Genomic DNA, 15685 nt, shown 5'->3' with positions numbered 1-15685 from the left:
TATTTATCGTGTTGCATTTCTTTTTTCTTTTTTTTTAAACCTACAGTATTAGTGATACAGATAATCTGAGCAAGCATGTTGTTATATTTTTCATTTTTTTGGAGTCTTCTCTGATCCATTTGTGACAACTGGCTCTAAATGAAGACCTCTATAGAACCACAGGCAGCATTTATTATTATATCACTATATTACTGATCACAGGATGACGTCTACTATAAAATGCAAGATAATTCCTTTAAACCATACCATATTGAAATACTTTTTTATGCTTGGTCCCGATTTGCTGAAGTCTGTTTTACACTGCTGGTATGCGACAGCTAATAGAACACTGAGTAATTGATTAGTCTATTGGCATTTATTACCAATAATATTTAAAGAAAAAAGTAATAATTTTACTTTAATTTGGTTAAAACTAAAGTGATTTCCATATATCCTTCATTATTGGACAGTGCTTATGCGGTTCTTGAGTATAACATTTAATCTGTTAAATCAAGTGTTAAGTTCGTTGCAGTTGTCGCGTGAGAAACAGAGTGGTAAAATAAATACGTTAACCAGTGAATTCACAAAATAAGTCATTTTTGGCCAGCATTCATCTCTTCCCTGAATTGACGCAACAGTGTTGCTTAATACTGTAATACTTTTAAAATATTTTTCATAAGTGGAAGAAGGCCGCATGCACTTGATTAATTTTAAGAGTCAAATGATGCGTTGAACACTTAATTTTGTGCACGGACACTGGGGAATCAATCCGGGGTTAACAGGGAAAGTTGATAACATTCGTTGTAATACCCGTTATGTCTTTGTAGGACTTTAAGGTTTGTCTGACCCAGAAAATGTTGGAACCATGAAGACCTCTACTTGTGATGGACATTTTGTTTTGACATTTTATGGACCAACAATGCAAAAAAAACAAAAAAGAATAATCACAGATAGAGATAATCATTAGTTGCTGCCCTACATTTATCTCTAGTGGAGGTGCTCTGTGGCCAACACTGCAAGAGTGTATGTATTAATACCTTGTCACAAAGCATATTCAATAATTGTAACCGTATGAAAGTGATGCAGGGTGCGTCATGCTGACAAACACCGTGAATCCCATCACAATCTCTTCCCTCAAAGGAACAAATAATGAATAATTACTAACATATTACAAACAAAATGAACGGGGCAGTTAAGAGAAGTGTTTATCAAACAACAGGTGGCTGAGCAACAGCCAAAACCGATAATCAGGTCTTTTCATTATGTGGCTTATTGACAAATACATTCGACATGGTGATTCACCATACAATTACTGTGTCTTTGTACAACAGTGTTTTTTCCCACCATTGAATAAACAACGGGCACTGATACGCCTACAGGAGCTCTAACAGTCTCATTAGATTCAGCTTGTGTGGGTAAAATGTGGATTTGGAGCATTTAATGACTTAGACGCACTTTCAATGACTTTTAGACTGTACGAGCACAAAGGACGCCTTGTGGTAATTCATCAGACATTCATTACATAATAGTACATCTGCTTTGTTTGCCACTCTCACACATGCATTGTAGCCGTAGACATTAACTGGAGGAGCTGTAAGCGAGAACGCAAATGTCCGAATCAGTTGGACGCGACATTCAACAGAAACCCTGCCAGCTCACTCATACAAAGTCTGTCTAATGTCTGATTGAGTCCATGTGTGAGTAGAGCAGCTCCACGTGCGGAGGATTCACAGTAAGTGAGTGAACATATTGACAATGTCTCTGACTGGTTCAAAGACTACGAACATCAGAGGGTGAAGGAGAGGTGAAATTTACACAAAGTCCCCACCGAAAACATCAAACTGGAGAGATGACAAGATTCAGAAACTTCTCTCTGTAAGGGATGATGATGATTGTCAGACCAAGATTTACCAAAAAATTGGAATCTATGTGTGGCAGTAGCCGACGAACGGGCCTGGGAGCAGGGGTCAGAGGGCAACAAACTTCCCTTTTTTAATCATTCTGTGTGCCTTCTCAAATTGTGGACGTGTTTGCGGGTCTATAAAGGTAGCAGAGGCAGAACACGACTTCTTTTTTCCTCAGAAGGAGTGTCAGGAGTTCGAGTCGCGGGGTGGATAACTGATCTGTCAATGCAGTCGCAGCTGATCAGATCGATGGATGAGAGAAGAAGCTGCTGCAGAGGTAGTGAAAGCTAACTTTTAGACCCAGCGTAATTAACACTTTCACTGCACTTGGCATTCTGCTGCTCAGTCTGTGCCCAGAGTAGGATTTATGCTCTGAGTGTGCAATGATAACCAAACAGTATATATACTGATACAGCGCTCCTAATGAATGGTCCAGCTCCAAAAATACAAAATCAATACATGGCGACAGATGTTTTAATCAAGGTGGGCTGCCACAAATTAGTGAATGTGTGGGAAACCCTGCAGACAAATTCAAGGAACAACCAGAGACCTGGTTGTTAATGACCAAATTACAAGGCAGCTATGTAAACAAAACACTGCAATGCTGACAGCAAACTTTTTGCATTACATCCTGCCTCCCTCATTCTTTGCCGAAACCAAACAGAGTTTTCTCAGTAAACGAAAAAGCATCTGACACGTAAAATCTCCCGTTGTGTGCTACATGTGCGAAAGAGCAACAAGTTCATATGTGAAAAACAACTAATGACATTCCATCAAACTGTTTTCCTACAAATGTCACCAAATATTCCAGTTATGTGATTAACTGAAAGATTCAAAGAGACTCTGGTGTCCGAAACTGAAGAAAGAATAAACTGCCTTTTACCTTTCCAGTTTTACCAACAGCTTCTTTGTCTCCTTGTCCCTTAGTAACGACTTGCTCTTTCACAACCGGAGCCTCGTCATCGTCGCTGTCCAGGATCTGACGGGTGCGTTTGGCAACCTTCTTGATGGGTGAATCAGCTTCCTGGACACCATTCTGCACCTTGAGGGGGCTTTTGACAGGCCTGGGGATGAGCACAGACACACAGTTAAGACACCATGTAATTCAAATATATTTAAGCCATAAGCCTCATTCATATGGTACTGTTTAAAGGTAAAGCCACAAAATGTTATATTCAGCATTCTAGAAAGGATTGAATCAATAGCAAAAGCAGTAAAATACAGCTGAGACGTATAAAATCAAGGCTTGAGTCATAAAAAGAGAGGTCAACGTAATGATGAAAAGATCATTACATAAAGGGTATTAAAGACGGGTTTTAAGACTTTAAAGATGATACAGTCTGGCGATAATGAACGCTATCATCAAAGCAGCTCAGAGATCAGAAACAGAAGTTATCATCTTCTTAGATTAACTGCTACAAAAAGTTTTGCGAAGCAAAAAAGATCTATGATTCAGAGTGATTCAAAGATAATTGCTCGCATTTAAACTGTCTGTGGAGATTTAACACAAAATGTGTGTTTGAAAATTAAGCCGATGCACCGATATGGTTTACAGAAATATTCTTCTCATATTCTTCTCTGGACAAATGCAGGTTTTTTCTTTATAAGGATTTAGACAGATAATGATATCTCCATTCTTTTACTAATCTGACATGTGTAATAAGAGGCATAATCCTTCAAAAAAAAGGAGATCTCAGTTCCACAAACATGAGCTAGTATGGACAAAACAATGGGAAATCAATGGGTTCAGACCAGAAGGGAGATTTGCATGACAGTGCCAACAGCTACAAATTCAGTGCCAGCAGACAAGGTTTTCTCCTGCAGACACTCAGCTGACAGAAAATGTTGTAGTAACAGCTCTGCATAACATGGGTGTAGTGCATAAACCTCCCAATCGGTGTGGCTATAAATCTTACTTTTTCACTGGTTCATCTGTGGTTTTCTTCTGAATATCCTTGTCTTTGCACTTGGGCTGAAAGAAGGATCTGATGATGAAAGAGGAAGAACAACAGTTAATGTCTGAAGGACGTTAGCATACTGATCATCAGTGTGAAATACAAATGCACCTTTAAACACCACACGCATGACAGCTGGTGTGTGTGTGTGTGTGTGTGTGTGTGTGTGTGTAACTTCATCTTAGTGGGCTGGCGGTGAAACGGTTTGCTCGTTAGTAAATAAATTACCGTTAAGTGCGTAACTTTAGCTGATTTCCACATTGCTAACTTAGCAGACATAAGTTAGCAAGCCTCACGTAGCTAGTGTTGTGGTAGTTTCAACTAGCTCTTCTTCGTTGTCGCGTCAAAACAAAAAAGCTAACGGTTTCAGTTTAGCTAACAGACACGGTAACGTCTCTTTTAAACGACAGGAGTTTGGTGTTAGTCTCCGCTGTTGTAGCAAAAAGTAAAACCTACCTAAACAGACAAATGTATGCTAGCGCTAAATTACAGGTAGCGCTGTTTATACTAAAGTCAAGCTAACGTTACCACCCTGTCGACACTTTGAGACCTTTAAACACAACTCACAATACATTTAACTAGGTTGCAGGTTAGTTGTTACAAGTTTAAGCAGTCAATAAGCTAACTGTCACTAACAGCGTGCTAAAAAGAAACCAGTCCTGGTTCTCAACTTTGTACTCACGCGATGCTCCGCTGCATGTTGTCTGTTAACTCTTCTTTCACCTGATTTTGACACTAAATCAAGACTAATAGTTAAATAACAGCACAGAGTCCAACATCCACACACAAAAACACCAACTCCCGCGCTGCAGAATGACAAAATACTTAAAATATTCGGCGCCAAAATGACATCTGAGCCAGAGATCGTCAAAATAAGAAGTAGAGTCACACGCCAAGTAAAATCTGAACCGGGTTCCGGTCTGCAAAAGTTGACCATTAGGGACTGCTTGTTATTCATGAGAGGGGGGGAGCTGGTCCAAAATGATTTAACGATTGAATGTTGTTGTTGTTGTTTGTTTGTTTGTTTGTTGTATTTTTCAAATAACATTATCCCCAGAACCCCAATAGCCGCAAGTGGGTTTGAAAAGTATGTTTTCTTACACAAAAAAAACATTATCATTGCTATTAAATAAAGTACAAATAAAGGATTTCAATTTTTTTTGGACTAGTCTTACTAGATTGGCCTAGTATAGAGAAAATAGAAGAGGAAAGTAGACGTAAACATGTTAGCCCTAACAAACAGTGTGTATTTCTGTTACTGAAAGATAGCATAGTGGTTGAATGTAGTGTACCAAAAATCAGCATAAATTATGTAGTTAAATACAGTTGAAGTTACCAAACACAGATTAATATAATGATAATATATAAAGATGTCCATTTAAAAATAAAAGTCCTATTTGCATACAACAAACGTGTACAAGTAAACCATATCTTGCATTTTCCCAGTAAACAGATTTAAATTCGTGGTACCTGGAAAACATCAACAGAGTGATACCTCTTTATAATTTTGCCCATCTCAGCTCTAGCTCTTTCCCGGGAAAAGCCGTGCTGTGAAGTTTATGGGATGCCAAAGATGCTGCTGCCCCCTGCTGTGTGGGAGTGCTGACTGCAGACACCAGCGGCTGGTCCTGATGCTGGAGAGAAGACATGAAAGCTTCTATCATGAAAATTTCACCATGTACTTTTAAATGCATCATTTATGCAGCTCTTATTATTTTCATGAAGTAGGATGGAGAATGCAAGACAAACAGCTGAATAATGTAAGTTGAGTGCTCTGCTTTATTTACTCAAATGCAAGCACCATGTTGTTAATTGTGTACAAGTGCAATTCCCCGACTGTGCCGTGAAGTGCTGACAGAAGAAAAGTGGCCTCCTCAGTATTTTTTAAAAAAAGAAACACACACAAAACACACATCATGATCCAAGTTAATAAATAACTGAATGAATAATAAACTACTGTACAGTGATCTAAAAAAAAACACAACACAAAAAGAGTGTGTATTTGAGAGATTTGAGGCAGTCCATCTGTTGTAGCTTATTCCTCTCCCTCACTCTGTCTCCCCCATCTGTGCAGCACTCCCCGCTCTCCTCTCCTCTCCTTGAATATCAGTCTGCTTCACCCCACCAAACAGGCTTCGACTGATGTGGTTCAGACGCCACCCTGCGGGGCTCTTGTGTGGCCAGCCGTTGGTACTGACGTGGAGGGCTGAGGGGAGAGGTGGGAGGCCTGATTCCCTCAGATTGACACCCGGGTGAGCAGGGGCGGAGATGAAGGGGAAGTGGCCGTGGAGAGCCCGGGGTGTCAGGATGGGCTTAGGGAGGCAGCAGGGGAGCAAGAAGGGGTGAGGCGCAGGCTGCACTGCTGTCAGGAAACAAAGAGTCACATCAGTTGGACGATGCAAAAGAAATTGTCATCATGAGTTTCAAGTGTGGGGAAAAAAAACACAAAAAAAACCCAACAGGAGCTCAGATCAACATTTACATTTCAAAACTTATTTTTTCCAGAATTAACTTGAAAAATTGAGTGTGCCTAATTCACTCGCAGGAAAATATTAGTTGATGCTGCACAATGCAACTTACATATTTTACAATTTTCTGGCAAAAGTAATACAATAACATTAGGAAAAGTAAAAAGTTTAATCTTGACCTCGGTAGTTTTACAAAAACGTCCGGGAATTTTCTTGTACTTTTTTTAAAAAATGATTATTATTATTATTATTTTTTTCAAATTTCTTCCTTTTTTGGGGGTCATTTCCTCTTTTATTGCTGATTGCCTCCTTCCTATGTTCCTGAAAGAAATCAGCCCAATTTGCTCAGTTTTCAAAGGGTTAAACTTAGCTATCGTCATTGCAATTAAACAAACATTCTGCAGAGGAAGACCATAAAATGCAGCTAAAAGCACACGTATGGGGACTTTTAGTTGAGATGTTTGTGTCAAAAGAAACCTTATTTGATGCATTTTATATCACGGCTCTCTCATTATTATAATTCTATTTGTAACATTCGTGGTTCTTAATTGATGGTGTTCCAACCAATGGCCTAACAAATACTAAATATTACACCTACAGTGTTACAACCTTCAAGGTGCAAGTCTTTTTTTTTTTTTTTGTGGTGTTGACTCTCAAAACATATCACAGAATTTATTCAGTTTAAAAAAAAACTCCAGAATTTGTCTTGAAGGTCAAGACTGAACCGCATCCTTGCATTATTTCCAACAACACGCTTCTCGTTTCACCTTGAAACAGAAAGAATTATACATGTGAGACACAGCATGAAAGCAATCTCCTCGTGCCTTGAACTAAAAGAAACTTCGGGACTTCTGCAGCAAACACACAATTGAGTATGAGTAAAGTGATGTCAATGCAGTGTGAATATGAGAGGATGGAAAAGTGACACGTTAAAGACAAAGGCAGATGAAAAGTGTTTTGATATCCAGGTAATACTGCAGTTTCTGCGAATACTTAGTATTATATGTGTAAAGCCTGATATGTCCTCTTCCATAGAGCCGTAGAGCTCCATTGTTGTCAGTCAACTTTTAAAAACCCATCAATGAGTCAATGTTGCTCTGGGTTAAATCTCACTCTATAAACAGGCACCCAAATAAATCCTGCAGCTTTTAACAGTCACTAGAGCATCAAATGTGTATCAGTCTGTGGCTGAAAATAGTTCCCCCCAAAATAAACAATTTCTTCCTGTTTGAGTAATGTTTGCAAAAAAACAACCTGCAGTGCCCAGCTGTTTCAGGAAATTATTGAGCCTTTTTTAAAAAGTATATATATAAATATATGTTTGCATTTATGTGAGTATGCAGGTTCATATATGTATGCAATAAATATGTCACATGTAAATTTGTATGGATCAAAAATTTTTTTGGTTATATTTCTCTCAAATGGTATACCCATATGTCTTGCAAAGCACTTTCCAAATTCTGATTTTGATCATGTAAATAAAGTTTATATTATTATTATTATTAATCTTTGTTATGAATATAATTTAGTTTTTCTTTTCTTTTTTTTCATTTGTTCATACATTTTCTCTGTGTGTAGCGTTGAGGGGGCTACAGATGCATTTCATTTTGCAGTTCTGTATTGTATGATGACTATAGCTGAACCTTAAAGCCCATTTTTAAAATTTATGTCTTCTGTAGAAACCATAGGGGCTCCAGACTAAGGACCAACAGCTAAGGACCAACACATGTTGATTTTGGCATTTTACTGGGATTTGTTGACAATAAGAAAAGTACAGAACAACACCTAATCTTTTCATTCTCAGATCCAATATCTAGCTTTTTTCGAGCAAAAAACTCTCTGGTGTTTGCCTTCGCTCTCCGACTACAGACAGAACAAACACTGGGACAATAAAAACAGAACGAACGCCTTTGCCAATCATCGTAGGCACACTGTGAGCCGTGTTTGGACCCTGCTGATGCACCTGCCGCTGTACACGGGAATCACTGATGGCTGTGTTCTTACCTCTGTCCATCACCGACCCTGCTCCTCCACACAGAGGAAGACCGCTGTCAGCAGGGAGGAGAGGAAAGGGATGAGGGCCGCTCTGCAGCTGCAGGATGGAGGGATGGAGGATGAGATGGAGGGATGGTTGAAATGGGAACATGGAGCTTTCAATACAATAAAGTCAGTGCACAAAACATTAGGAGCACCAGGACTCTATTAGTGACTTATTAAATATACTGTCGATCAAAGCGGATGTGAGGAGGTAGAGGAGTTAAACAAGCACTCCAGATGATGAAGACATTGATGAACTTAATAGTCAGAAGTGTTTTTGATATTTTGTACACTTACCGGCTCATTTAGAATAAAAATATAATGAAAACTTAATTATAATACATGATGTTTATGAGTTTTATTCCTGGGATTTCAATTTACATAAACTACATTGTGAATAGACTGCACTTTTGCAGTGCTTTTCTACTTCAATTATAAATGATGGTGCTTTCTAAAGGACAGCAGGTAACCTAAAGCCCTCTGTACGCCTGCGAACATCATATAGCTTTAACACACTGACTCTCCTCCACAGTAGGGGATCAGCCAGTCACTCAGTTTTATATTAAATGATAAAGTTTCAGTAATGATTTCTATTCAAGTGAGCCAGTTTTATATTAAATGATAAAGTTGGAGCAATTGTTTCTATTACAGTTGGCCCATTTTTACGGAATAATACTGCTAAGGTAATTATTTTTACTTCCTCATACAGCCTCATTTAAAAAATTCCTTTAACCCTTTTAAACCTGAGAAAATTGTCTTGATTTGTTTCCAAATCATGGGATAAGGCAATTAGCAGTCAAAGAAATGACCAAAAAATAGCATAAATAAGTAGAACGGAAAGAAAATTATCTGGAGACTAGCTTACTAAAAATAAAGAAAAGAAGAAAAAAAAAAAAAAAAAAAAAAGAAAGAAAGAAAAAACACAAATGAGGCAAACAAGACTGGAAAAAGTGCTTCCCCAATTTTGTAATAATTGTATAACATAATTTTAAAAATTGTATTATAATAATTCTAAATATATTTTTTTCCATAGTTTTTACCTTTTTCTCTAAATCTTTTCCCTATTTTTTTTTTTTTTTTTTTTTAAATCTAAATCTACTAATTTCTTTCAATTTGTTGCTAATTACCTTTTCCCTCATGTTTTTGAAACAAATTGCACCAATTTACTCATGGTTCAAAGATTTAAATTCTTGTGAAAGGTCTGAAAGTAGCTCAGGAAAAGCGATGTCAGGTTTCAAGGGGTTAAAGTTTTTTTTCTCTTCTCAAAGGACTTAGACCCATGTTTTGGGAAACTGATCAATGGGATCTTATGTGATAAGAAATAAACCAATGGGGAGACTAAATGGTTTGTTTTAAAAAATAATAATAATAATTTAAATAAATGTAAGAGAAGCCACTTTCCCAAACAGTGAGGTCCTTTAAGTTGTGATATGAGATGAAGAGACGAGACAGTGACCTGATGGCTGGACGGTGGTGGCGGCGGGTATCCTGGATAGTTGACCAGGATGAGTTTGCTGAAGTTGAATTTGTAGGTGAATCTTTTCCCTTTGGTCTTGTGCAGGATGCGTTTGTTGTAGTAGTATCTGTAAGTAAAATGTTTTCTGTGTCAGACTACACTCTGCCTGTGTCTACAGGAAGTGTGTGTGTGGGTGTGTTTATGCCAGGCTGTGAGAGTACAGTATGTCTACGGTATACCCTCATGTTCCTGCTGGGCACTTTAGATGCTTCCCAAATGACATGTGTTACATCTGTGGGCATTTTTACATTTTAAATTTTAATATGACAACATATGTTGGTGAGGAGAACATTTTATTTACAGCATCAGCCTGAGGGAGAGGCTGCACAGAGAGGGAGGATTACACACACTCTCTGGAACTCTGCGTGTGCGTGTGTGCGTGCTGTTTATGTGTCAGTATGAATATGTTGGCTCCATCACCTGAGTGCCCGGCTGAGCTTGTCGTAGTTCATGTGTGGCTTGCCCTTCCTCTCCCCCCACAGTCTGGCAAGCCTCTCAGGGTCCCGGATGACGAACTCGCCCCACTCTCCTCCCCAGCCGATGGCCCCGCCCTCGCCCCGCCCCAGCAGCTCCAACAGGAAGTGCCACAGCTGGACCTGTCTGGAGCCGGGTGACCAGGCTGGTTTGTAGGCCCAGTCGGGGAAGAGCACTGCTGGAGAGACATGAGGACGTCTTATAAAAGACTCACTGACATCCTACTAATTGCTAGTTGAAGTATTGTGGTATTGATGAGTCCCTGCAAGAAAATTTGCTTCTTAATTTATTTGTCAGTTGTGTAGTTTGTCTTGGGATTCATCAGTTTGGTACGCAACCCAGTTGCCATAATAAATGTTGGTATTGTTCGTGTCTGCAAACCACAAATATTTCTATACTTTTCAACAACTCTGTAATTAGTGTGTGGTTCTGGTTTGTGTGGACCTCAAGAAGAATAGCTGATGTATTTGCATCAACTAATGATCCCAATAAATACAAATGCAAATGTTTGGGCACAGAATCCACTTGGTTATAGTTAGGAAATAATCATGCTTTGGCTTTAAACACCCATTTTTGGTGGCACAATCACAGATTAACAAAAATGCTGCCAATGTCTGAAAAAACAACCAATTTTGTTTTCTGGTCTTGAACAGTAGTCTGCAGCTTGGCAGTCATCTTGCCACAGTGTCATACTGTCTACCAACTCACTCCACCTGCCAATCATAAAGTCAGCAGAAATATATATATATATATATATATATATATATATATATATATATATGTATATCACTGCTGTCCAAAATGGTTCCTTTTCAGGAATTAGAATAAACACTGTGGTTTTGTGGTTTTGAAATGGCTGTACACTGCATTATCAAAGTTTAAATATTGTCTTTGAGTATGGTGAGATACTTGCATGGGTCACTATATTGGTAATATTTAACTTAAATCGAGCTCTAATGAACATAGAAGGATTTGTCACAGCGAATGTGGAGATGCGTGTTTTGTCTGCCATTTATTTTAATGGCCTCATAAGTTATTATCTATTTATATTACAGGTTACAAGATTTTTAGTTTCTATGTGTGTGCTCATTTTTACCTTTTTTTAAAATACATTTGGCCAAAATCTCATGTTATAAAGATCAAGAAATGGTAAAACCCACTGATAGACGTAGAGGATGACCAATGGAATTAATTTCTGAAAAAAATTAATAAATGAATAAATAAATCAAATGTGGAGATACAAGGTTTGCGCCCGAAGACGATATGTAATCAGAAAAAATTCATGTAAAAACATAAAAGATATGTAAAAAATTGAATGTATCTGTGGTTTGCAGGAAGCGGACAACAATGCCAACATTTTTCTTCTGGCAACTGGGCAATTTTGCACCTCTGTGTTGAAGCATTTTTTAAAGGTTTCATTTGACATTTTTAGGCTTTCTGTTGCCTAGGTAACATCAGAACAATTATGTTACTTTTGGACAGACACTCTTTATGCTGAGCTAACCAGCCGTCGAATGTAGTTTCATGTTTACGTAAAGATGTATTGATCTTCTAATTGGCATGCCTTTTAAAGGTTTTAAAGGTCCAGCGTGTGGGATTTAGAGAGATGTATTGGTAGAAATGGAATGTAAAAAGTGTATTTTCTTTAGTATTTAATCACCTAAAAATAAGATTTGTTGTATTTTCATTACCTTAGAATGAGCCATTTATATCTACATAAGGAGCTGGTCCTGCAATATGGACATTGCCATGTTGCCAGAATGGACAAACCAAACACTGGCTAAAGATTCGGCCATTTGTGTTTTTGCTTCAACAGCCATAATTAGAAGGCCCTCCCAGACAAGCATCATGGGAAAGCTCCAATATTCCGTGAAACAGCTTTATTCAGTGTTTTCACCAGTTTAAATCACCTGGTCCATCAGTTTTGGAGAGTAAGAGACCTCTGAGGATAATTTGGCTCATGGTAAAAATCTCCTGAATGTCTGGATCTGAAATAAGTTGAGCACACATTAAGTTATCAGAGAAAAAGAAGTGAGCATACATAGCAGGTGTTGGGTGTTTGTGACGCGCCAAACATTGTAGAAGAAGTAATGATTTGTAACATGATTTTACTGGTTTAAATCACTTGGTCTGTTTTGTTCAGGAGAGAAGGGGACCTCTGCTGATTATTCAGCTATCGGTAAAAACCTCCTGAACAATGAACACTGAAGAAATTCTCACTGGGAGAAGTTTCAGCTAAATACAATCTGCATTCATCTCTATACGACACTAAATCTAACACACTACTCCTTTAACTTGCGAAATCAAATTAAAGAAAAATGACTGTGACTGAGCTAAAAGGGACGCCAATGATGACAGGTCAAACAAGCCAACGCACAACACTGATTTGTGATTGGTCAAGACAGAGACTGCCTGCAGCATGGTGACTGCTTTTCATGATTTTTATCTACTTTTACCATGGCATCATGCTACAGGCTGTCACACACTGCAAAGAACGAATGTATTATGACTCTCCTACACAACAGACAACCCACGCAAGCCCAAACACGTGTAACTGAGACGAACAAGGAGCACGAACACACACTTACTTCGACTCCAGTAAGGCGATGAAAGGTGTCCTGCTGCAGAGCTGCAGCTACACTGCATCTAAGAACACACCGCAAAATAAAAACACATCATCTTCATAACTGTGATCACCATTGGAGTGGACTAAGAGAAGGGAGAAAAAGCAAAAAAAAAAAAAAAAAAGCAGCTTAAGAGAAATATTAATTAGCTTTTATGTGGTGTTAAATTAGCCATCACAACAGAGTGCAGATGTAACTGATTGCAGCAACTTCTGCACTTAATATCACTTAGAAAATTAAATCATCTTCACACCTATTAATTCAATGACAAGCCCAGAACAGACTCCTGATCTCCAGACGGTATCAATATCAATAATAATTGTAAATAAAAAAGAAGGTTTATAGATCTCTGTCAGATCGTAATGTGCTTGAAATTACATTCACTAATTTAATAGCCGATTTGTGATTAGAGCTAATCAGACTCTTTTACAGCGAATGTGCAAAAACATCACATTCCCTGCAGACCCTGCTTAGCATTTTCTATATTTTTCTATAATTTCATCCCATAAACACACACACACACACATTGTCCACCCACAGACACAATGACCTTCTCAGGCGAATCGGAGCAGCAGAGGCACCCACCATCTTCCCTGGAAGGCTGAAAACTAATCTCTTCAAGAAGTACTTCACATAACCCTTTTCCCCCACTGAATGATGTCTCCTCTCCTATAAGCCCTCTTCCACGAGCTGTAATATCCTCTTATCTTGGAGCAACAAAAAAAAAAACTGATGCTCTCCCCTTAGCTCTTATTTTATTTCCTTTTGCCATGCAGCAGTGCACTCACACATGATCATTGCAGGGTCACAGGGACATTATCAGGAAACTAGGAGAGCTACAGCCAAAGACATCCTACTTTTAGGGTGATGTTTAGACTTAAACAAGTACTGCTTTCAAAAGGCCAAAACAAAAAACTAATTAAAACATTAGACAATAAAACCGCAATCATGCTGAAAGAGGATTGCAAACAAATACCAGTAAAATGTAATGTTTCCTCTGCAATTGTATCCAAACTTTGGCTCTGACATTTGTATTCCTCCCTTTTTATTGGCTTTTTTGTTAGTTAACTACAAATTGAAGCCTGTTCTACTGCATAAGAGCATCTGCTAAGTGCCCAAACATGCAAATTCCCCATCAATCTAATGACAGCCAGAATGACTCTGGATGCTACAATTAAAAACAATAAGTAAGAATCATCATGCCAGTCAAGCACAAAGGGTCGAAAATGAGTTTTTCTTTCTTTTTCTTTTTTTAAAGCAGACAAATTTCAGATCTAATTCGACTAATCACTAACAAGAATTCTCCCTTACAATCATCTCGTTTACAAAGAGCGAGCTAATTAAAGGCTCCTGTGTAAGTGTGATAATAATTCAATTGGTCCTGTTACCTTGATTGGAGCTGGAGTGGGAAAAAAGCTTCGTTAGATGAATAACAATGATCAGTTTGTCTGCCGGCCCACTTCAAGTCTGAGAGGACTGAAGGATGGATGGACCGAATCTTAAACCCTCTATCTGATCTCACCCCTAACCACACATGCACACACTTACACCCCCACCCACCCCTCTCTCACACAATATCCCTCCCTCTCTCCCCCAGCCCAGAAAGAGTCAAAACCAAAAGACCTAAAAATGACGATGTTGATGCCTGTTGAGGATGAAGAACTGAGCAACATAAATTATGTGTCAAAAGCGCAGGTGTAGATTTCAGTGTGGGAGCAGGGGACAGTGCCCCCTCAATATTAAGAACATTTGTCCCCTCCAACAAAAAAAATGTTTATTTTGGGGTTTTTTTCGCTCAAAAATGATCTAAAACCCCTCCATTTCATTGTTTTATCCCCCAAAACCCAGCATGCTGTCATATATGAAAAATAAAAGCAGCAAATTCTCACATTTAAAGCATAAAAAACTTCTCTTTTTTTGGCATTTTCAGCTTCAAAAATCATTAATTGATGATCCAATTAGTTACATATTAATTTTACTTCAATCACTTAATCAATGCACTAATTACTTCAGCTCTATCATTAATCCAGCAATATGATTGTCTAATATCATTATAAAATGAATATTTGGGGGATTTATTTTATATTAAACATACAGATTAATTATATTAACTTTGACTTGATATGTAGATGACACTTTTTTACCTGCTTTTTGGATATTTTATTGACTCAACAATTAATCAATTCCCCACCCCCCAAAAAAGTTGGGAGATCAATTTAGTTGCAGCACTAAAAAGGAGGCTCTCTGGGAGGTGTTTGTAAGCAGAGCTGAGTGGAGGTCAACTGCTGCTATTACCCAGAGTGACAAAGGGCACAGTAAAAAAGGCTTTGATGACCATCATTACAAGTGAGAGTATAAAGGGTCAGACGTGAAAAGAAGCACAAGGAAAAAGAAATAAAGTAAGCCGGGAGGAAATAGGTGAAGGCGCTCTAATACGCTGAGGATTGGTGTGTATTATGGTGAGCCGAGGGGGAGGATATGATTGAGTGGAGTGAAGGTGACTGGAGGTTTTCTCCTCACTAAATCAAATAGGTGATGAACTCAATACCAGAGCAACACTTTACTCCACTACAGCTGCTTTTCACTCGACAGGAGTGACCTTGACCAAGGTCAACAGGCTGTTCAATACTGAGCCACACGGGCTGAAGAGGCTGTTAGAGGTGGTGACACATTTTACATGATGGTGATTACAGGGGATAAAGATACTGAGGAGTATCGGGTTTTATTT

General features: G+C 38.4%; 2 protein-coding genes across 3 annotated transcripts in view; both read right to left on the bottom strand.

The window, feature by feature from the left end:
* lig1 (ligase I, DNA, ATP-dependent) overlaps nucleotides 1-4696 on the bottom strand; it is a 62803-nt gene extending 58107 nt beyond the window's left edge. The window contains exons 1-3 of the mRNA XM_042498151.2: nucleotides 4521-4696; nucleotides 3800-3868; nucleotides 2767-2947 (exon numbers count right to left, since the gene is read on the bottom strand). Coding sequence (XP_042354085.2) covers nucleotides 2767-2947; nucleotides 3800-3868; nucleotides 4521-4537 — 267 coding nt within the window. The 5' untranslated portion in view covers nucleotides 4538-4696. The remainder of the gene's footprint in view (nucleotides 1-2766; nucleotides 2948-3799; nucleotides 3869-4520) is intronic.
* Nucleotides 4697-5351: 655 nt separating this feature from the next.
* LOC121951711 (ETS translocation variant 3-like protein) lies at nucleotides 5352-14455 on the bottom strand. 2 transcript variants are annotated; one of them, XM_088085296.1, is made up of 6 exons: nucleotides 14346-14455; nucleotides 12922-12979; nucleotides 10280-10511; nucleotides 9800-9926; nucleotides 8311-8398; nucleotides 5352-6200 (listed from the first exon to the last, which is right to left on the bottom strand). In XM_088085296.1, exons 2-6 carry the CDS (start codon nucleotides 12977-12979, stop codon nucleotides 5887-5889), a joined length of 819 nt encoding a protein of 272 aa, XP_087941422.1. In that variant the 5' UTR covers nucleotides 14346-14455; the 3' UTR covers nucleotides 5352-5886. The 2 variants fall into 2 exon arrangements, with proteins under 2 accessions (XP_087941422.1, XP_087941423.1); XM_088085297.1 differs by having other exon boundaries at nucleotides 5352-6197.
* Nucleotides 14456-15685: the final 1230 nt, after the last annotated feature.

Source organism: Plectropomus leopardus, chromosome 12 (assembly GCF_026936395.1).
Source record: "Plectropomus leopardus strain MGB_pleo_1.0 chromosome 12, ASM2693639v1, whole genome shotgun sequence".
NCBI classification, from domain to species: Eukaryota; Metazoa; Chordata; class Actinopteri; order Perciformes; family Serranidae; genus Plectropomus; species Plectropomus leopardus.
The sequence above is the reverse complement of the archived record's forward strand: the minus strand, read 5'-3'. Positions and strand labels throughout refer to the sequence as shown.

Bases quoted from the DNA above. Each gene is read 5' to 3' on its own strand.
- LOC121951711 (XM_088085296.1), bottom strand. From the start codon at position 12,979: ATGCAGTGTAGCTGCAGCTCTGCAGCAGGACACCTTTCATCGCCTTAC. The intron at 10,512-12,921 runs GTAAGTGTGTGT...ATGTCTCTCCAG, and splicing joins ATCGCCTTACTGGAGTCGAA to CAGTGCTCTTCCCCGACTGG. The intron at 6,201-8,310 runs GTAAGAACACAG...GTTTCCTGACAG, and splicing joins AGGGTCGGTGATGGACAGAG to CAGTGCAGCCTGCGCCTCAC.